A 15,599-nucleotide genomic window follows, 5' to 3' on the forward strand; every position below is an offset into this window, starting at 1 on the left:
TTTCCCGCGGGGCCATGTTCTTTAAGGCTGTGCCTCCACTATCCGACGGTCGTGATGGCATCAGAGAAGAGCAAGATCCTGATCATCGGCGGGACCGGGTACATCGGCAAATTCCTCGTGGCGGCGAGCGCGCGGGCCGGTCACCGCACCTTCGCCCTGGTGAGAGATACCGCCCCCTCCGACCCCTCCAAGGCCCAGCTCCTCCAAAGCTTCACGGATTCCGGCGTCACTCTCCTCAAAGTAATTACTACCCCCCAGTTCTTCCCCCCAAATGGTCTCAATTCTTCATAGTTTGCTCTTTTCATCCCCTTAATTAGGGCGATGTATATGATCACGAGAGCTTGGTGCGGTCGATCAAGGTCGTCGATGTAGTGATCTCGGCGGTGGGTTACGCCCAATTGGCAGATCAAATCAAGATCGTCGCTGCTATCAAAGAAGCCGGCAACGTGAAGGTGAAGGTTTAGATCCCGTTTTTCCTTCTTCTTCTTCTTTTCTTTAATTTTTAGAAAGTGAATATAATTTAATTCTGCAAGTAGAAGGTTATTGCTTTACTATAATGAAGGCGATTACATGAGGTGCAAAATCAGACCAACTTTGATTCCAAGGTAGTATTAAAATTGTATACAAAAGTTATCCTCTACATACGCAAAGAAAAGGATTGCCTATAAATTGGTGTTATAGTTGATGTCATGGCTTGCTTCCTTTAAATAATTCAATATTTTAACTTCATATCTCACCCCATAATAGGCCTCATGATTTGCTGACCAACAGCAGCTTTGATACTCATCTATGAATCACTCAATCAATTTCCTGGTGAAGAGCATCAGGAAGGTATCTAAACAAAGGTTACAACTTGAAAGAATCTTGCAAGTGATGTCAAAGTAGTAGATTCACTTAGTGGTGTATGCTCGATAAATAGAAGTTTGCTAGAAATGGTGAATTGTCATCTAGGGATCAGTAGAAGAGCAACCTTTCTGGAGTCAGATTTTTCAATCTCTAGACTTGGTCCCTATAGCTCGTGACATGACATTTTTCAGTTTCAGGTTGCTATCTGTAAATGTCTTTGGGTTTCTATTTGATGACATTTGATGTGCATGTAATGGAATGCTTTGATATCAAATTTTGTTTTTTTTTTCTTTGGGATGAATGATAATTCAACTCTAACTCTTATATTGTTTGTTGAAGCATGGACTGAAGGAAAAATTGGAGCAATAGGAAAAGGATTAAGCAGAGCAGAAAATAGAGAAGGAGGTTTGGCATTTATAACATTTTGATCCACAGCCAATAAAGCATAGCATGCTAATGCATGAAGGAGTTTTGGGGGCTTCATTAGTGCATAGGTCACATACAGTATGTTTCCTGGAAAAGGAGAGTCACTAAATCTGGGAACTTTCAAATGATGCATTATGACTTTGAAAGTAAACAAGAAGAAAATAGAAGCATAGTAAAAGGATTAGGAGAAATAAAAGATTAAAAATAAACTAGAGAGGGCAAGAGGGAAAATTAAACCCAACGTTTGTTGACTATAAATCCTTTTGCCATTGCCCTGAAAAACTAGAATTAGAAAAGCCTGTTTATCTTAAGATAGTGATAAACCACATTTTTCTGTAAAGTGATACTCCTTTAGCACTTCCACCATTTGATGCTTTAGTTTTTCTCCTTTATAGTCCCAACATCATAAGAACATTAATCATTGGTTGATTTCTTTATTGCTTAATCTAGGTCATTAGTTTTGTATTGTCTATCTTTATATGTGCCGAAGCAAGGATATCATCAAGGCACATCTATAGCTTTATGTGTTCATCCATCAATTTTTAGAAAAAATAAAAATGAGTCTGAAGAGTCATTAACTTCTAATCTGTGCCTTGAGAGTATAAAGTGTCATCTTTACAACCAGTTTGAACTATGAAGACCTTCTCTAATATTCCTTTTGGATATCTCTAGTAATGTAAAATTGTAAATAGCCATAGTAAGGCTGGTAATTTCTTCCTCTTAGTTATTTTGATGCCAAAGGCTTGCTCTTTCCAGAGGTTTCTCCCATCCGAGTTTGGGAATGATGTGGATCGCTCACGTGCTGTAGAGCCAGCAAAGACGGTGTATTCCATCAAGGTCCAGATTCGACGAGCTATTGAGGCAGAAGGGATCCCATACACCTATGTCTCATCTAATTTTTTTGCTGGAATTTTCCTCCCAAGATTAGGACAGCCAGGAGCTATAGTTCTTCCAACAGAAAAAGTGGTCATCTTTGGTGATGGAAATACCAAAGGTAATATCAATCTCTCGAAATTTCGTCCATATAACAGAACAAGTTGTTTATGAGAAAAAATTGAAGCTTCACTTTTAAAGATCTAAGAACACCATAACTCATATGTAAACATTGTTACACTGTGTTCTTTGTAGCAATTTTTTTGCATGAAGAAGATATCAGCACATTCACCATTAGAGCAGTGGATGACCCAAGAACCTTGAACAAGATTTTATATCTGAGGCCAGCCGACAACATCTTATCTCAAAATGAACTCATCTCTCTCTGGGAGAAGAAAACTGGCAAGAGCTTTGAGAGGGTCTATATTCCTGAGCCAGACGTTCTGAAGCAGATACAAGGTTAGAAACTTCTTAACTCTACACTGGAAATGCTTGATTTTTGTTCCTGTAAATTCAAAGATTCTATTCATTCCTTTCCAGACTCTCCAATGCCTGTGAACGTAAGAATGTCTATCTGCCACTCTGTCTATATCAAGGGAGACCATACAAACTTTGAGATTGAGCCGTCATTTGGCATTGAGGCTACAAAGCTATATCCAGATGTCAGATATACTTCTGTCGAGGAATACCTGAACCGATTACTGTAAAGATTATGGTATGAATTTCCTTGCCGTAGTCAATGTTTCGATCATGAAATAATTGGATGGCTTAAGTCCAGTCAATGTATTCTGAGCTGGTATTTCAATTATTACTACCACATAAATCAGTGTGGTCAGCAGGCGTGATCAAATCGCAGTTACTATAATTTTGATATTTCATTTGTTTCAAATTTGAGTTCGCGGTACTTAATACCTGTTTCATCTATTGAGCAAATTCATAATTCAACATTGATACCCTGATGGATCCTCTCTTTTCTTTTCTTTCAGATATGTCTTAGGACTGAGAGTTACATGGGAGGCAAAGTTTATTCATTTGAGACTCAGAGAGGCTTGTCAATGAGTTAAATAGAGAACTGGCTCAGTCTGGATTCAAGGTGTAGGCCCAATGCGCAAATCTAACTCCTTTTTCTTTATTTGATAGGAAGTCTGTTTTCGCGTCTCAAATCAAGAACACTGCGTTCGTTTGTCTTGTAGTATTAAGAGGGTTTATACTAATATAAACTATTTTTATATTTATTATTTTTTTTGAAAATTAGTATAACTGACGTGAATACGTGATATCAAATTTAAATGATTATTTGGCAAATAATTAAAATGGATAAATGAGTGGATGAGAGAGAGAGGAGAAAGAGGAAAGAGAGAATAATTGAAATGATAATCAATTAAAGTATCTTCTTCTTAAAGTAAAATAATAATTAATAAATATAAAAATATTAGATGGAAGAGGAGATAAGAGAGGTGTAAGTATTAGAATACTAGTATTGAAATAAATAGTTGTTTACTTGTTGTTATACAGTAATAAGATTTTTGTCTTTTTGATTTGTAACCAATCTACGTGGCAGCCTCTCAAAGGCCTTCCTTCGGGTAATACCTATTTCATTGGATGGAAGTCGGTCCCACCCACCTTAGTTTGGAGGGTTTTTGACCAAACTAGCCCTGTTTGAATCTTTATTTAGATTGTCCCTTAAATTAATTTATTATATGAAGCAGCCCTATAAAAAAATATTAAACTCATAAGCGTTTTATCTTAAAGGTAAAATACTACTAAGATAAGTATTTTTAACATAAAATAAAGTCTTAACTTAAATAACTAAAATACTAACTTAAAATGAATTCTTACGAATAAAATGCTAAACATTTTAACATAACATAAAAATACTTATTTTAGTATTGCTACAGAAAAAATGTAGCAGTAAAAATATAAAACGTTTTTACTAAACTAGTCAGCGGTTGAATAAAAATGTAAAACACTTATGAGTTCGATGTTTTAGGTTATTGCTACCAGTTAAAAAAAACACACTTTTAATAATAAGTTTGAGAGTCAATCCATTTTGGTAAATAAAATTTAAAATAGGGGTAGTTTGGTCAATCACTCTTTAGTTTGGAAGCCAAGCAAGGTCCATGAAAGTGGACAGCTCGCCGAACTACCCTGATTCCATAATCACGCCACGTGCATCCAACCTCCAAGGCCACTAGTGCCCATAAGCTACCCTGGGATTGGAGTAGAATACTAGATTTACTTTTACATGGGACCCAAACAAAAAGGTTTCAAGTAGTTGACCGGTCACCTAATTCTCCGTTGTGTTGAAATGTGTTTAAGTTTTACTTCACTCAACAGTTATATACATATATATCCTTTCATCCAATGGCTTAATTGAGAGGGCATGAGTGCATGGAATTTCTATAATTTGGATCACAAATACTTTTTAAGTAAATTTATTTTATTAAATTATGTGTCAGTTTTTAGATCCTAGTAGTTGTCTAGACCCAATTTGTTTAAAAGAAAAAAAATTTATATATAATCTTTAACTAAGATAGCTAATGGAACAGTGCTGACGGCATTATTTTACCTTTAAATTTTGAGATACTTATGTTTATTCTCTTAAATTATTATCATTTTTCACGTATATTTTATATATTTTTTTAATTTTCGTCTCTCAATTAAGAAAATATTAATTAGAATTTAGAAAATTTTAAAAGAGCACGCGAAAAAAACTCTTTTTACCAAATGAATTAGTCTACCAATAACAAATATTTCCTTAGATTTTTTTTTATCATTCTAAGCTAGACAAAGAGAGAACCCTTCTTAGATGCAGAGACACTTAAGCTCCACCTGAATTTTTAGCGCTTAATATAGGCTTCAAGCCATATGCGTTGCCAAACAATTGCTCTGAATCAAACGTCGTAGAGACCTGCTCCAAACCATTGCGCTGTCAAGCTATTCCTCCATACTAACCGCACTGTCGAGCCATCAACCGAGTCGAGCTAAACCACCAACTACTAAATATTTTTTTTATAATATTATTTTGAGGTTGAAATAAATCCATGACATGGCCATGAGGAAATTATCTACTCTTTAAGACTTGTGCGCGTGTCTTTTTTCCACTCATTAGTCATCACTCTCTATCGGACAATCTCCGGAAGGTTCAATCGCCTCACCGGCGTAGTAATTAAAAAAAGAAGAGGTAAGCTAACGAAGTTGTGATTGGATCCTCTCGATCGTGCCTATAAATTTCGAGCCCACCCGTCTCTGGTTTTCCCATCCTTCGTTCGCTCCACTTCCCGCCTGGTCGTTGTTACGCGGCGTCCAACGGCCGAGATCGTCCTGATGGCGTCGGAGAAGAGCAAGATCCTGATCATCGGAGGGACAGGATACATCGGGAAGCACATCGTGGCGGCGAGCGCGCGGTCCGGCCATCCCACCTTAGCCCTGGTGAGAGATACCGCCCCCTCGGACCCTTCTAAGGCCCAGCTCCTTCAAAGCTTCAAGGACTCCGGCGTCACCCTCGTCAAGGTAAGGTTACCGTCACCTCTCTCTCTCTCCTCCCCGCCACGAAACGATATCCCTAACCCTCATGCTTATCTTAGGGGGACCTCTCCGATCACGAGAGCTTGGTGAAGGCGATCAAGACCGTCGATGTGGTGATCTCCACCGTCGGATTCATGCAATTGGCGGATCAGACGAAGATTATAGCCGCCATCAAGGAAGCCGGTAACGTTAAGGTCAAGTTTTATTTACTCTCCTTTCTCTGTTGTTCTTTTCTTTTTTTATTTCCATTTTGAGTGATGGGATCCGGTCACCGCCTAGTAGGTAGATATTTTATTGTCCATTGTTTGCTTTCGAGGATGTTAAGAAGGTTGGGGATTAAAATATTCTTCAAGTCTTTCCTATTTTATTTGCTCAATTCATCTCGTGTCTGTTTTGGACTAGTATTTTTATAAAAAAAATCTCTATTTTTTTTATTAAAGAATGTGTACTTTTGTTTTAATTTCCTCAACATTTTCTCTTTTGAAATTACATGCATCACATAAAATTTTGGATGGATAATTAGATATGCCTTTCAACCATCTCCCTCTCTTAGAAATGTCATTAATAGCGTTACACTAGGATCTTTTAAATTACAATTGAGGGTGGATGGTTTTTATCTTTTATATTCTAACTTAGAAAGTGGAGTTAAGAGAAAAGAACGCACAATTGAAAAACAAATAGGTGATTATCCAACTATATTCCGTACAATTAAATAATAATTAGGTAAGATGTACGAAAAAGAGAGTTGTTCACTCACTAGTTGATGCTATAAGTAAGGTATACGAATAAGTGAGTCGTTCACCCACTAGTGATGCAGATGCGCTATCTATTTGGGTCGCATTCACAATCACAAGGTATATTATCTTGGGGTCTATCACCCAACTCACGAAGAACAAAGGAAAGAAACATAGGGGATCATCGGGCAGGACACATGGCGCAGGAGTTAAAGTCGAGTTTTTTGAGCGTTTTAGACTGCGCAAGAATATTTCAACTCATATGAGATGTCGGGCTTAATGGCACAAGCATAAAGTATTAAAAATATTTTAGTAATGTTACTGTACTACCAAAATTTTTGGTCATATATCATGTGGAAATATCAATCCAGTGGTCTTCAATACATCAACTTTCTATATGGGACTAAGTAAGCATATAAAACTGATGGGTGGGCTTGATGAGTCGAACTTTCTGGCTGGTTGGACAGGCAAAGACCTAACCCATATTGCCCATTACTATAATATTGATTATTATCATTTCAGGATACGACTAAATCAGGCTCAGGCCAGATTTATCCTGGTTCATTTCGGCTGGATTCGAGCCTAGCCGGTTGATCACCAAATAATGAATGTGATTGGGAATATTAGGAATTATGAGGAAGATTATTATGCTTAGATTGTTAGAGTATTGCAGAAAGGTCTTCTCTTTGTTTCTCAACTTTGATGGAAATGTAAACTTGTTACTAAAATCCAACTATAAGATATTCATTTTTAACTTTTATGCAATTGTGCTGCTTCTGCTCATAGTTGTTTGGTGGATCTAAATGAGGTGTTGAATTACTGTCATGCAGTCAGCTTACAGAGTGATGCCTTCTAGATACAGTTACATTTACTCTCTTGATCGATCATTTAGGTGATCATCCAACTAGGTTTTGATTCTTCATCGCATAAAACTTAAACTTTGCTATAATGTGTTGATAGCGCTTTCCTAGCATTGGTTTCATTGCCTGAAGACTTGCAATTGTGGAGAGCTTGCAGAGGTTCTTACCGTCTGAGTTTGGAAACGATGTGGATCGCGGGCACGCTGTGGAGCCAGCAAAGAGTACATTTGCCATCAAGGTGCAGATCCGGCGTGCTATTGAGGCAGAGGGGATACCTTACACCTATGTCTCCTCCAACTGCTTTGCAGGGTATTTTCTCACAACTTTAGGACAGCCCGGAGCTTCCGGTCCTCCGACCGACAAAGTTGTCATCTTAGGTGATGGAAATGCCAAAGGTAACAACAATTATGACCTCCAGGAAGCTTCCTTCACAACTCGTATAAATGCATCAATTAACTTATCCCGTTCCATTTCATTCTTTCAGTAATATTTGTCGACGAAGATGACATTGGCGCATACACCATTAAGGCAGTCGATGACCCCAGAACCTTGAACAAGATTCTATATCTGAGACCACCTGCCAATATCTTATCCCACAATGAGCTCGTCTCACTCTGGGAGAAGAAAACTGGCAAGAATTTTGAGAGGGAATATGTTCCTGAAGAGGTGGTTCTGAAGCAGATTCAAGGTATTATTTTTTGACAATTTGGAAGCGTTTTAGTTTCTTCTGGTTATACGTACTCTCGACGTATATACGTACTAATCTCACTGCTTACTGTGCTCCAGAATCTCCAATGCCAATTAATATATTTCTTTCAATGAACCACTCTATCTATGTCAAGGGAGACCAGACCAACTTTGAGATCGAACCGTCCTTTGGCGTCGAGGCTAGCGAGCTCTACCCTGACGTCAAATACACTACAGTTGACGAATACCTTAACCGCTTACTTTAGGACTCCGAAACCGAGCGACAGTAGTGCAGTCTGGAATGCCAATAAAACAGCCCGATGAGCTCGTTATGTTGTTATCTGATGGCTTGGTTTTATTACCTGCAATCTGTGGATTGCGTTCTATGTTTTAGTTATTTGTTGCAGTTTGTCCGCATTGTGCTGTAATACGAGCTACGCTTCTTTTACTTGATAATCTGAGTCTTTGCATAAAGCTATCTCTCTGTTAATAAATAGAAAAAGAAGTATTCAAGTAACCTACAAGGTAGCTAGGCATTAACTCAGACGCATCCTCTATGGTCTGTAGGAGATATTTCAGCATGGTGCAACTGGGAAGTGTATCATTCATCTTAATGGTAAATGACCCCAACCTCCCAGTTGATTGTAACATTCTTGTTGTGGTGGAAGAATGCAAAAGGTGGATTTCAATGTTCTTATCCCTTAAGGTCTTCTACTCGATCGAGTAACTCTGCTCGTTATCTTGTCAATTTTGTTATTCAAACGAAATCTTGTACCGAATGGACTAATCCACCCTCAAATTAAATTCTGCAATCTTGGTTGTTTAATGTAGTTTTGTCTACTGACTTTGCCTAGAAAAAAGTCTAGTTGTAGTTAATAAAGTAAATTCAAATGCAAGCAATCCTGTTTGGAGAATTGTTAGGGGTATACCTTATGCATCATATCATAATAATATAGTTGATGTTTTATACTCTCGCTTCAACGACTAAAAGTATCTATGTGGCACCTCTCATTGGTTTCCGCTATGCCTTTTGTTTTTATTAATTTTTACATCCTATTATAAATTATTTATTATTTGATCCCTACATTCTCCCTAGAATTCTTCAAACACACTTTATGTTAATTTTATTCTAGTAGTAAAAAATTCTTACAGCTTGACGCATAGAGAATCTTTTTTGGAATTGGTAGCCAACAGTGCACGAATCTGGACGGTTTCCTGGACATTGCGCGTTCCAATATCACGTCCAGATTCATCTTTACTCCTTTTCGTAATCACGTCCAGATTCATCTTCATTCTTTTCGGTAATAGTTGAGACACCTGTACGAAAGGTTACACGTTTTACTTCAATCATAATAGGTAAATATAGTTTAATTGTGAGGCCTTGAGTGATTACCAACCATCTCGATTGCACCAAATCTCTATGATTTGGGTCACAAATAATATTAAACAATTTTATAAGGGTAGACTAATCTTTTTTTAATCAATTTTGATTCTAAGAGTAATTAATTAGATTTGGTTAATTAAATAATATTTTTGAAAAGAGCACAATAATACAATTATGATATTTTAAAGTTTTTTTTTGGTGCAATTACGTAAAAAAAAAAACCCAAAAAACCTCTTATAACTAATTAGTCAACCGACGGAAAGATCTCCTCCACTGTGCACGCGTGTCGTCTTTTCCCGCTGCGGTGATTAAATCACCGTGAGGACCCATCCAGCGTGTCCTTCTTCCGTTCATTCACTCACCCGCGTTACCACGTAGAAATTAAAAGAGAAGAGGTAAGATTACGATATGGTGATTGGATCCACTCGATCGCGCCATAAATTTCGAGCCCCCCGGACTCTACCGCTCCCATCGACCGTTACACCTGCGGCATTCAACGGCCGAGATCGTCCTGATGGCGTCGAAGAATAGCAAGATCTTGATCATCGGAGGGACAGGGTACATCGGAAAGCACATCGTGGCGGCCAGCGCGCGGTCCGGTCACCCCACCTTCGCCCTGGTGAGAGATACCGCTCCCTCCAACCCTTCTAAGGCCCAGCTCCTCCAAAGCTTCAAGGACTCCGGCGTCACCCTCGTCAAGGTAAGTTTAACTCCTCTTCTCTCTCTCTCACCCAATACCCTAACCCTAACCCTAGCGCTCATCTTTAGGGAGACCTCTACGATCACGAGAGCTTGGTGAAGGTGATCAAGACCGTCGATGTGGTGATCTCCACCGTCGGTGCCCTTCAATTGGCGGATCAGACGAAGATTATAGCCGCCATAAAGGAAGCCGGTAACGTCACGGTTAGGTTTTACTCTCTCTGTCTTCCGTTTTCTTTTCATATAATTATTTTGTTACTATTATGGGTGATGGGATCCGGGCACCTTCTAGTAGGTGGATATTTTATTGTCCGGTGTTTCGAACCAAATTCAAATGGATTTCAATTGGTAATTGACTATTTTCATTTCAAATGAATTCCACTATTTGATATAGGAATTTATTTCAATATATTATGTTCTCCTATTATAGCTTTTTAACGAATTAATTATACAATATATAACGACTTAATCGTGCGATAATGTGTGGATACTGCTCTCCTAGCATTGATTTCATTGTCTGAAGACTTGCAATTGTGGGTGGGCTTGCAGAGGTTCTTACCGTCTGAGTTCGGAAACGATGTGGATCGCGTGCACGCTGTGGAGCCAGCAAAGAGTACATTTGCCGTCAAGGTGCAGATCCGGCGTGCCATCGAGGCAGAGGGGATACCCTACACCTATGTCTCCTCTAACTTCTTTGCAGGGTATTTCCTCCCAACTTTAGGACAGCCCGGAGCTTCCGGTCCTCCGACCGACAAAGTTGTCATCTTAGGTGATGGAAATGCCAAAGGTAACAACAACTATGGACCTCCAGGAAGCTTCCTTCACAACTCGTATAAATGCATCAATTAACTTATCCTGTTCCATTTCATACGTTCAGCGATATTTGTGGATGAAGATGACATTGGCGCATACACCATTAAGGCAGTGGATGATCCGAGAACCTTGAACAAGATTTTATATCTGAGACCACCTGCCAATATCTTATCCCACAATGAGCTCGTCTCACTCTGGGAGAAGAAAACTGGCAAGACTTTTGAGAGGGAATATGTTCCTGAAGAGGTGGTTCTGAAGCAGATTCAAGGTATTAATTGTTGTCAAATTGGAAGCCTGATGTATATATCTACTAATTCATCTCACCGCTTACTGTGTTCCAGAATCTCCAGTGCCAATTAATATACTGCTCGCGATCAACCACTCTATCCATGTCAAGGGAGACCAGACCAACTTTGAGATCGAACCGTCCTTTGGCGTCGAGGCTAGCGAGCTCTACCCTGACGTCAAATACACTACAGCTGACGAATACCTTAACCGTTTACTTTAGGAGTCCGTAACCGAGCAATGATAGTGCAGTCAGGAATGTCAATAAAACAGCCCGATGAGCTCGTTATGTTGTTATGTGATGGCTTGGTTTTACTACCTGGAATCTGTGGATTGCGTTCTATGTTTTAGTTGTTTGTTGCAGTTCGTCAATATTCTGTCTGTGGCCTTGTGCTGTGAACCTTGGGGTTTGAGTTATTATGGAAGTTGTATTAGTTGTATTTGATAACTTGAGTCTTTGCTGAAAGTTCTCTCTCTGTTAATGTATTTGGATTAACCTACATCACTTAATAAAAAGAAGATTCTATTCATTCCTCTCCAGAATTTCCAATGTCTTTGAACGTAAGAATGCCTATTTGCTGCTCTCTCTAACATCAAGGGAGACCATATATGCCGACTTTGCGATCGAGCGTTGAAATAATTGGATGGTCCGGTCATGAAATAATTGGATGGTCTAGTTCCAGTTAATGTATTCTGAATTGGTATCTCAATTATTACATGGCAACTGCTACTTATATTATCCGTGCCGCAGCAGCCACCGATATATGAAAAATAATCAAGTCCTGAAGAACTTTAGGCATCTCTTCCCCAAGGTTGATCAGGACCACCATTTTTTATTTACAACGATTGCATTCGTGCAAGGGCCACCACCATATTTGAGTTTAGACTAAGCCTTTTAGATTGATGGGGCTGGATTCTTTCTTCTCGGGGTTTTAGATTAATTTACCACCCACTCGCTTACGAATTAGTCCACTAGCCCGGAATCTGTATAAGATAGACGTAATTTTAAACTAAGCTAGCTATGTTATGAAAAGAAACTTCTTATATTTAATATCTACTGTGATTGAATCACTGACGACCACAGCCATCCCGCGTGTCGTTCCAACACTCATCACTGGAAGCTTCACACTCGTATCCCTCGTGTCCTTCTTCCACTCACCTTTGGAACGTTACTCAACAAAGGACAAGCTACAATAGAAGAGGTCAGCTTGCCACGTGGTGATGGGAATCCACTCGATCGTGTCTATAAATTTCGAGCCTACTCGACTCTGGTGTTCCAATCAACCGCTCCACCTCCCGCGTCGTTAACCTTGTTACGCTGTGCTTGCCAAATCCAACGGCCGAGATCGTCCTGATGGCGCCGGAGAAGCTCAAGATCTTGATCATCGGAGCGACAGGATACATCGGGAAGCACATCGTGGCGGCGAGCGCGCGGTCCGGTCACCCCACCTTCGCCCTGGTGCGAGATACTGCTCCCTCGGAACTTTCTAAGGCCCAGATCCTCCAAAGCTTCAGGGACTCCGGCGTCACCCTCGTCAAGGTAAGGTTACCGTCACCTCTCTCTCTCTCTCTCCGCCTCAAAATCCTAACCCCTTATGCTCATCTTTAGGGTGACCTCTACGATCACCAGAGCTTGGTGAAAGCGATCAAGACCGTTGATGTGGTGATCTCCACCGTCGGTGTCCTACAATTGGCGGATCAGACGAAGATTATAGCCGCCATCAAGGAAGCCGGCAACGTCAAGGTTAGGGTTTTACTCTCGCCCTCTTTTTAAATTCTTTTTTATTATTTTGGATGATGGGATCCGGGCACCGCCTAGTAGGTGGATAGTGCTTTCCTAGCATCTGTTTCATTGCCCTGAAGACTTGCAATTATCGGAAGATTGTAGAGGTTCTTACCGTCTGAGTTTGGGAACGATGTGGATCGCGGGCACGCTGTGGAGCCAGCGAAGAGTACATTCGCCGTCAAGGCGCAGATCCGGCGTGCTATCGAGGCGGAGGGGATACCTTACACCTACGTCTCCTCCAACTGCTTCGCAGGGTATTTTCTCCCAACTATCGTACAATCCGGAGCTAATGGTCCTCAGACCAACAAAATTGTCATCTTAGGTGATGGAAATGCCAAAGGTAACAACAATTATGACCTCCTAGAACCCTTCCTTCATAGCTCGTATTAATGAATCAATCCAGTAACTATCTTATCCTGTTCCATTTCATTCGTTCAGCGATATTTATCGGTGAAGATGACATCGATACATACACCATTAAGGCAGTAGATGACCCCAGAACCTTGAACAAGATTCTATATCTGAGACCACCTGCCAATATCTTATCCCACAATGAGCTCGTCTCACTCTGGGAGAAGAAAACTGGTAGGACTTTTGAGAGGGAGTATGTTCCTGAAGATGTGGTTCTGAAGCAGATTCAAGGTATTAATTGTTGTCAAATTGGAAGCGTTTTTAGTTTCTTCTTCGTTATACCTACTGATCTCACTGCTTACTGTGCTCCAGAATCTCCAATGCCGGTTAATGTATTTCTTGCAATGAACCACTCTATCTTCGTCAAGGGAGACCAGACCAACTTTGAGATCGATCCGTCCTTTGGCGTGGAGGCTAGCGAGCTCTACCCTGACGTCAACTACACTACAGTTGACGAATACCTCAACCGCTTACTCTAAGAATCCGAGAAACCGAGCCACGATAGTGCAGTCCTGATGAGCTCGTTATGTTTTAAATTTTGATGGCTTGGTTTTACTATTTGCAATCATTGGATTGTGTTTGATGTTTTGGTTTTTTTTTTTTGTTGCAGTTCGTCCACTTTATATATTTGGCCTTGTGCTGTGTACTTTGGGTTTGAGTTATAATGGAAACTATACTTGTTCACTTGCTAAAGAAAAAAAAAATTATTGGAGTAACCTACATCACTTCTTAAGGTGGACATTAACTCAGACACATCCATTTGGTCAGGGATCTACATCATAGATTTGTGAAATATGTGAGGAAAACATATTATCTAGTATATGTTTGAACTAGCTCTGTCTCTTACTTTTAAATGAATTAACCCAAATGCAAGAAATTTTATTGGAGGATTGCTACATCATGTCATACTAATATAGTTGAAGTTTAGGTTAAACATCATCTTAATCTGGGAAAAACAGTGAATGTTTAGCAGCTAGATAGTAGATTCATTGAATGCCCAAATATTTGCTATTTTTTTATAAAAAAAAGTAAATAAACTGGCTTATGCAATTTGTAACATTGTGAGTTGAAAGTTGGCATAATTGTCACACCTCTTCTTTCTCAAAAAATATCCAGGATTTACTTTAATGAAGCTAAACCACCAAGAACAAAGATGTCTCACTCGTACAACTAGTGCCCACTGCCCAGTCCATGTTTCCTTTTTTTTTTCTGTTCTATTGAGGGTCCTACTACTTCTGCAGCTGCAAACATCTGTCATACTTATTGTACCAAAATTGCCACATGAGAAGCAACGACAAGCTGTATTTAGATGTCAAGCCCCCAAATTTAAAGAGGATGAAGGCAATGATATATACATTAATCCCAAAAGAGAGAAATATTTAATTGAATGGTTGCAGTTAAGAATCAATCCTAATGGAACTTTACATAAAAATTCTACTGTAATTACTGCAAGAAGAAAAGGTTGTAAACTCGATATCAATTGATCACAGTGTATATTCCAATCTCTTCCCTGGAAAAAAAAAGGAAAAAAAAATGTTTAAGAAGAACACGAGTCCCCTGCTACCTCTCCGTGCCATTCTCTCTCATTGCTCTCTGCGACAGAGCCCTTGCCGGTGATGGCGACGGCGACGGCGACGGCGACTGCACCATTGAGATTGTTATTGGTCTGTTCTTCAACTGAGCCTGAGCATTCTCCATGGATACAATCACTCTCCTAGAGTTTATTTTCATGGTGGTCTCTCCTATCAAATCATATAAAGAGAAGAAAAAAAAAGTATATATATATATAAGAACAAAGAACATTTACCAACTGAAAGAAGCCGGATGAGATGAAAAGAGAAACAGATCTTACCTTGAGAACCCATATTAGTTTTTTCTGACGCAGACCAAAAGATTAGAGTAGGGGTGATGATGGTGAGCAGAAGCCAGAAGAAAAAGATTAGAACATAGGCTCTGGGAGGCATCCTTCTCTTCTTACTACGGGAGGAGACTTTGAAGAGAGTATAAGGAAGAAGAGAACGAGGAGATCTTGCTTGCAATGGAGCAGAGGAGGAGAGAGAGAGAGTAATACTTAGAAGTTTAAAATATATTTACCTACAATTTTATCTCTAGTTTTAGGAGGAGTGGGAACAATATTAGTACTAAGTTTTCTTATGGATTTGCAAAATTATCAACGCGTAAATGATAGAAGAAAGGGACCCACCCACGTTTCCTTCGTCATCTTCTGGGTTGAAGGACATAGACAACGTGTTAAACCCAATGACATC

The 15,599-nt window shown here is 39.5% G+C and overlaps 4 protein-coding genes and 1 long non-coding RNA gene across 5 annotated transcripts; 4 read left to right on the forward strand and 1 right to left on the reverse strand.

The window, feature by feature from the left end:
- Nucleotides 1-3,396, forward strand: LOC140793102 (phenylcoumaran benzylic ether reductase Betv6-like). The gene is made up of 6 exons (XM_073144474.1): nucleotides 1-240; nucleotides 318-452; nucleotides 2,029-2,266; nucleotides 2,401-2,604; nucleotides 2,686-2,860; nucleotides 3,132-3,396. The coding sequence occupies exons 1-5, from the start codon at nucleotides 55-57 to the stop codon at nucleotides 2,850-2,852; spliced, it is 930 nt and encodes a 309-aa protein (XP_073000575.1). The 5' UTR covers nucleotides 1-54; the 3' UTR covers nucleotides 2,853-2,860; nucleotides 3,132-3,396.
- A 1,795-nt stretch (nucleotides 3,397-5,191) lies between these two features.
- LOC140792327 (eugenol synthase 1-like) lies at nucleotides 5,192-8,428 on the forward strand. Its single transcript, XM_073143251.1, has 5 exons — nucleotides 5,192-5,658; nucleotides 5,733-5,867; nucleotides 7,425-7,662; nucleotides 7,752-7,955; nucleotides 8,054-8,428. Exons 1-5 carry the CDS (start codon nucleotides 5,473-5,475, stop codon nucleotides 8,218-8,220), a joined length of 930 nt encoding a protein of 309 aa, XP_072999352.1. The 5' UTR covers nucleotides 5,192-5,472; the 3' UTR covers nucleotides 8,221-8,428.
- A 1,247-nt stretch (nucleotides 8,429-9,675) lies between these two features.
- LOC140792478 (eugenol synthase 1-like) lies at nucleotides 9,676-11,665 on the forward strand. Its single transcript, XM_073143511.1, has 5 exons — nucleotides 9,676-10,038; nucleotides 10,107-10,241; nucleotides 10,587-10,824; nucleotides 10,915-11,118; nucleotides 11,192-11,665. Exons 1-5 carry the CDS (start codon nucleotides 9,853-9,855, stop codon nucleotides 11,356-11,358), a joined length of 930 nt encoding a protein of 309 aa, XP_072999612.1. The 5' UTR covers nucleotides 9,676-9,852; the 3' UTR covers nucleotides 11,359-11,665.
- A 648-nt stretch (nucleotides 11,666-12,313) lies between these two features.
- Nucleotides 12,314-14,165, forward strand: LOC140792477 (eugenol synthase 1-like). Its single transcript, XM_073143510.1, has 5 exons — nucleotides 12,314-12,675; nucleotides 12,745-12,879; nucleotides 13,024-13,261; nucleotides 13,360-13,563; nucleotides 13,645-14,165. Exons 1-5 carry the CDS (start codon nucleotides 12,490-12,492, stop codon nucleotides 13,809-13,811), a joined length of 930 nt encoding a protein of 309 aa, XP_072999611.1. The 5' UTR covers nucleotides 12,314-12,489; the 3' UTR covers nucleotides 13,812-14,165.
- A 471-nt stretch (nucleotides 14,166-14,636) lies between these two features.
- Nucleotides 14,637-15,457, reverse strand: LOC140792479 (uncharacterized). The gene is made up of 2 exons (XR_012109761.1): nucleotides 15,185-15,457; nucleotides 14,637-15,074 (listed from the first exon to the last, which is right to left on the reverse strand). It is a non-coding gene; the product is annotated as an uncharacterized lncRNA (long non-coding RNA).
- Between the last annotated feature and the right edge of the window lie 142 nt (nucleotides 15,458-15,599).

Source organism: Typha latifolia, chromosome 7 (genome assembly GCF_019914945.1).
Source record: "Typha latifolia isolate L0001 chromosome 7, TyphaL0001v2, whole genome shotgun sequence".
NCBI classification, from domain to species: Eukaryota; Viridiplantae; Streptophyta; class Magnoliopsida; order Poales; family Typhaceae; genus Typha; species Typha latifolia.